This window comes from Rattus norvegicus, chromosome 3 (assembly GCF_036323735.1).
Source record: "Rattus norvegicus strain BN/NHsdMcwi chromosome 3, GRCr8, whole genome shotgun sequence".
NCBI lineage: Eukaryota > Metazoa > Chordata > Mammalia > Rodentia > Muridae > Rattus > Rattus norvegicus.
In genome coordinates, this window is record NC_086021.1 from 92,819,055 (window position 1) to 92,824,464 (window position 5,410).

The 5,410-nt window shown below is 33.8% G+C and overlaps 1 protein-coding gene across 1 annotated transcript; it reads right to left on the bottom strand.

The window, feature by feature from the left end:
* Window positions 1-326: 326 nt before the first annotated feature.
* Or10ag52b (olfactory receptor family 10 subfamily AG member 52B) lies at window positions 327-1,292 on the bottom strand. Its single transcript, NM_001001053.1, has one exon. The coding sequence runs from the start codon at window positions 1,290-1,292 to the stop codon at window positions 327-329; it is 966 nt and encodes a 321-aa protein (NP_001001053.1).
* Between the last annotated feature and the right edge of the window lie 4,118 nt (window positions 1,293-5,410).

Consider the following 5,410-nt stretch of genomic DNA (forward strand, 5'->3'; position numbering starts at 1 on the left):
TCCCAACACCTGGCAAAAGAATCAGAAAAAAAATATAATTTTAAGAACGTAGGGACAAATGTTTTATAAGAACACTTTGGCAGAGGCAAAATATAATCATTTGTATTTACTTATAAACATTTTTTCACCAGTATAATGCAAGGAGGAAACACTGATGCTTAAACAATGTTTGTTTAAAAGCAAAACGTTGTTAATGGGTTTGCAGATATGCTTGAAGCAAAGAGTTCATTAAGAATAAAACATATCAATTCATTTACTCAATAACAAGATGTAATTATGTTCAAATTAAATGTACAAAACATACAATTTATCTGACTTTAATTGTCTCACAATGCTAAAAATTTGGTAAATAATTTTCTCAATGCCCCCGTGACATCTTTGTTCCTGAAGCTATATATCAAGGGATTGAACATTGGAGTGAAAACGGTATAAAACAGAGAGAGTAGTTTGTCTGTTCCCTCATACTTACTGGACTTAGGTTTTAAATAGGTGACACTACCTGATCCGAAGAATAAAATTACAACTATAAGGTGGGAAGAACAGGTAGAAAAGGCTTTTGTCCTTCCTGTGTTTGATGGCAACTTCAGGATGGTTGAGATGATCCTGCTGTAGGATGCAAGGATCAACATGAATGGAACAGTGACAATCAATATTGCAAAAATAAAGACCACAATCTCATTCACAAAGATGTTCCCACATGCCAATTTGAGTAGTGGAGGTATGTCACAGAAGAAGTGATTAATTTGGTTAGAATCACAGAAGGGCAGAGACAAAATCTGATAAGTTTGACCCACTTGAATGGGAATACCAATGACCCAGGAAGCAATCACTAGCTGGGTACACAGCTTGGTACTCATGACTACAGGATAGTGCAGAGGGTTACAAATGGCCACATAACGATCATAGGCCATCACAGCCAGCAGGAAGCATTCAGTGGCCCCCAGGATAAGGAATAGGCACATTTGTGTAGCACAGGCCAAAAAAGAAATATTTCCTTTCAGTGTGAAAAGATCCATAAGCATTCTAGGAAGAGTGACAGAAACATAATAAATTTCTAGGAAAGAAAAATTGCTGATGTAAAAATACATGGGGGTTTGCAGACTGGGATCAACCCTTGTGATTAGAATGATGATGCCATTCCCCAGCAGGATAATCGTGTAGATGAATAGGAAGATTCCAAAGAGAAGCCAGTGCAATTTGGGAATATCAGAAAATCCTAAGAGAACAAATTCTATAGGTATAGTAATATTTGTCTCTGTGATTTTAAATTTGTTTGCTCTTTGTAGGTTCATGTATTTGGAATGCATTTTCCTCTTATCAAACCACATTGGGATTTTGTTTTAGTCCAAGGGTTGTTGTTATTGTTTTGTTATTGTTCTTGTTGTTTTTGTCGTTGTTGTTCTAAAGGTTTTTTGTGAATCTTGAAGTTTTTTTTTTTATTCTGGATGCTGACTCTGGAACGAGAAGCATGAATAAAACCTGAAAGTTTTATATATAAAGTCTTCCAAATAAGTTGACCATGTTAGATATATTTCCTAATTGTATTGATGAAATCCATAAAACTGTATCTTTATTCACTTGCCATAGGAGAAGGATAATCCACATGTATTTGATCTTGCTGTTCCTTTATGAGGCCACTTCTCCAACCTCCCGGGCTCCATCTGTTGCCATAGCCTCACAATTTGTTTAAGTTAGCTCCTAACTCTCTTTGAATTTCAAAAATAGCTTTGATGTCTTGAAAGCTTTATTATTAATAATTTTAATTACATTTTGAATTTCAAACTTGTATGGAGGTTGAGGTAAACAGGACTTAAAGTTTTGATTCCTCTGCCAGTGTCAAGGTAGGAGTTTCCCTTTACTTTTCTGTATGTAATCGTTAAATGCATAAAACATTCAGACAGTTATAAATTTACAGGATTTTTTCTTTTACTTGTATAGTAATAAATATCTGATTATAACCTCAGTATCTAGTTTAATAAACAATTAAAAGTCATTAAACAAAAATCTCATCTTTATGTTTTTATTAATGTCCAAAATCCATAAATCACAATATTCATAACAATTATTTTAAAGGGTGGGGTAAAATGGGGATGTTAGAGAATAAAAAGTATAAATACCTGCTGTAATTCCATTGAAATATTTAAGTTAATCATTTATCATACGAGAGCTATGGCCTAAGACCCAAAAGATTGCTCAGCTGTGTTCACTGCCACTCTGTTCTGGTCTATATAGGCCATTGCGTGCCTGGTAGATAAAGCCTACTAGATAGTACATTGAGCATCTCTAGAGCTCCTATGCATGTGTTTGTATTTTTTTCTGCTCTCTAAGTTGAGTATCATTGTATTATAGGAACAGAGAAAGCTCTGACTTATTCTGTCATCTGATGTGTGATTTCAAATTAAAATGATGGTACAACTTTTCATTAGAATTGGCTGCTTCATATAAATCAAGTGGAAAGATCCTCTGAGAATTTGAAAACATAAAATCCAGAATTTGAAAATCCAGATCATAAGATATTGCTAACTCATAGATTAGATTAAAACAGATAATACTGAATCCAAAAAAAGGCATTTGGCTTTTCACTCTTTATTACTTTTCCTTGTATCTTAATTATCCCTATAAAAATTGAGCAACTTTTACCAGGATAAACACATATAGACATATATTGTGTAAAAATTTTTCCATAATTTTGATTGGGAGTCTTATAACTGATATTCAGGCATAAATTTTCCCAATCAAATCAGCTACTGTTTACCAAAGATAATACTTGTAACATGGAAGACACAGTTGCTGTCTGTTTTCTCCTCTACCAGGAGTTTAATACAGGAAAAATACTTCGAGGAATGCTCTTATTTTTACCAATAATGTTTCCTTACTGCCAACATAGCAAAATATGTTTTCATTATAATCAAAGCAACATTCTTTCATTATATTCTTTCGTAATTATAGATAAAAATGTTAAGAATTAAATGTTCCAGAGGCTTACCACATTTATTATTTTATCATTTAAATTATATCATAAGGAAAATACAAGAATAACAAAAAAAACTTTAAGATCAATATACTTAAATTCATGATTTCAGATGTTCATTCCACATTAATGAGTTATAATCCATAAATTTATGGTACTGAGAAAAATATAAACATGTTAGCAGTTTACCTTTTCAGTTTTGCTAAAGTTGTATTTTCCTGACTGAACTATTATTGTTTTGAATACATAAAAGTAAGGGGATATATCATATTTTATTAGAACCTGACTTGTTTTCTAAACACTCAGTACCATTTATGAAAAATACTTCCCTCCAGTGGGGATAACTATTCTCCCTTGTCACACCTAAATTGATGCATCAGTGCCCGAGTTTGCAATTAATTTGGTAAGTTTATTAAAAACAATCCCTGTAAGGAAAGTTGTTTCTCTTCCCAAATGCATTTAAATCATTTATTAGCCCCAAAAGAACAAACATTAGAAGTTTGATATTGTCTATCTCAGATCATTCACATGCTATATCTGTTTTCTTTCTTAACTGTGCGATGTTATATACTGTATTTTTCATGTTGATAATTCATACTCACCAGAAAGAAGATGCACCACATTTAACAAACACACTGTTGCACTCCAGAAGAAGGAGATGCTCCACATGTTTGGGGAAGCATCTTGCAGAAGGTATAAAATACTATTATAACCAACTGAACAGACTTTCAAATGGGAAAGAAAAAAAAAACATGGCATTTTAGCACTTTTTGCTGCCTAACATTTTTTTTAAATTTATGCAACATTGCTCTTAATCATTCTGTATTAAATGCTTCATAATTTTTTAAAGTATAATATCTTTATTGCTTGGGTATTTAAAACACAAATACACCTAAATTTTGTATTTTTAATATTCATACACACACATATATTATATATATATTACTTTCCTTTCAAAACTAACAAATTATATAAAGAGATACTTTCAATTACATTAGATTTGTCTCATGTATGTTATATCCCCACAGTGCAATAGATGGTTAACAATGGGGAATCATGAAGTTGTACTGGCACAGCTGCCTAGACAATCACCCATCATAGGTTTTTCAGGTTAGAATCCATGGCTCCTGGGGTACTATGTGCATTTTCAGTTCCTGAGAGACCAACAAACTCCCTCAGACAGTGAAACATTCAGGCCACTTTGTGTTTCTCTTTATGTTCCTGTTGAACCAAGGAACCACAGGACAATTGGACTTAAACATTTATACTCTATATGGCTTGGAAGCAACACTATATCCTGGTAACTCAACTGTATTGATCGTGGAAATTGATAATATATTCTGTTTGTGATAAGTGTATCAAAATCTCTATTGCTCTCAGTAAAAAAATGTTACAGTCTCAGGCTTCTGTTGTCTGTCCTGGCTGAGCCTGGTTTAATATTTAATTGGCCATATCAGTAAGCTTGGCTTGGTAGGTAAGCAAAGTTTTTTGTGGGTAACAGTCTTTATTATATAATGAATGGTGCATACTTACATTTAATATATTATACTTTCTGGAATATTTATTAACTACATACAGTTTATATTCTTCTTTCCTTTTATTCTTAAATTTTAACAAAAAATCTTCTATGTAGTAGTTTTCAGAACTTAAGAAATACCAGTAATCTGAAACTGTGTGACTATCATCCATAACATTTCTTTTGGGATTCTAGCACTAAGTACTGAAGATAAACCAGAAACGGTCACTAGAAATAAAGGTTTAAATCACTATGGATCTCTCTCATGAAGATTTCTCCTCATGTGTACTAATTAAAATATCTGGGAGCAAAATTACTTATAATCAAATAAGATTCGGATACTCTATATACAGAATGGAGAATTAACAAAGTTAAAGATGAAAATATATATTAAAATAGATTTCACTGACATCTACAGGATAGAAATGTTCTGTAATGTTATGTTTAGCAAGCGAAATTATATAGAATTAAGAAAAATCTAGGATCCCAGTGCACGGGGGCTCCAGCAAAAGGTGGCACAGACCCTCCTGGTTGCTGCCCTCACCAAGAGCTCAAACGCAGCCCCCAATGAACAACTTGAACTGCAGGACCACAGGTAAAACCAACTTTCTGCTCCAAGCGACCTGCCTGGTGGACTCAGGACACTGGCCCACAGAAACAGCTGAAGACCAGTAGACAGGAAAGACTACAGGACTGAAAGCAGAACACTCTGTTCCCATAACTGGCTGAAAGAAAACAGGAAAACAGGTCTACAGGACTCCTGACACACAGTCCTATAGGATGGTCTACCCCCTGTCAAAATAGCAGAACAAGGTAACACCAGAGAAAACCTGATGGCAAAAGGCAAGCACAGGAGCCCAAGCAACAGAAACCAAGACAACATGGCAGCATCGGAGCCCAATTCTCCCACCAAAGCAAACACT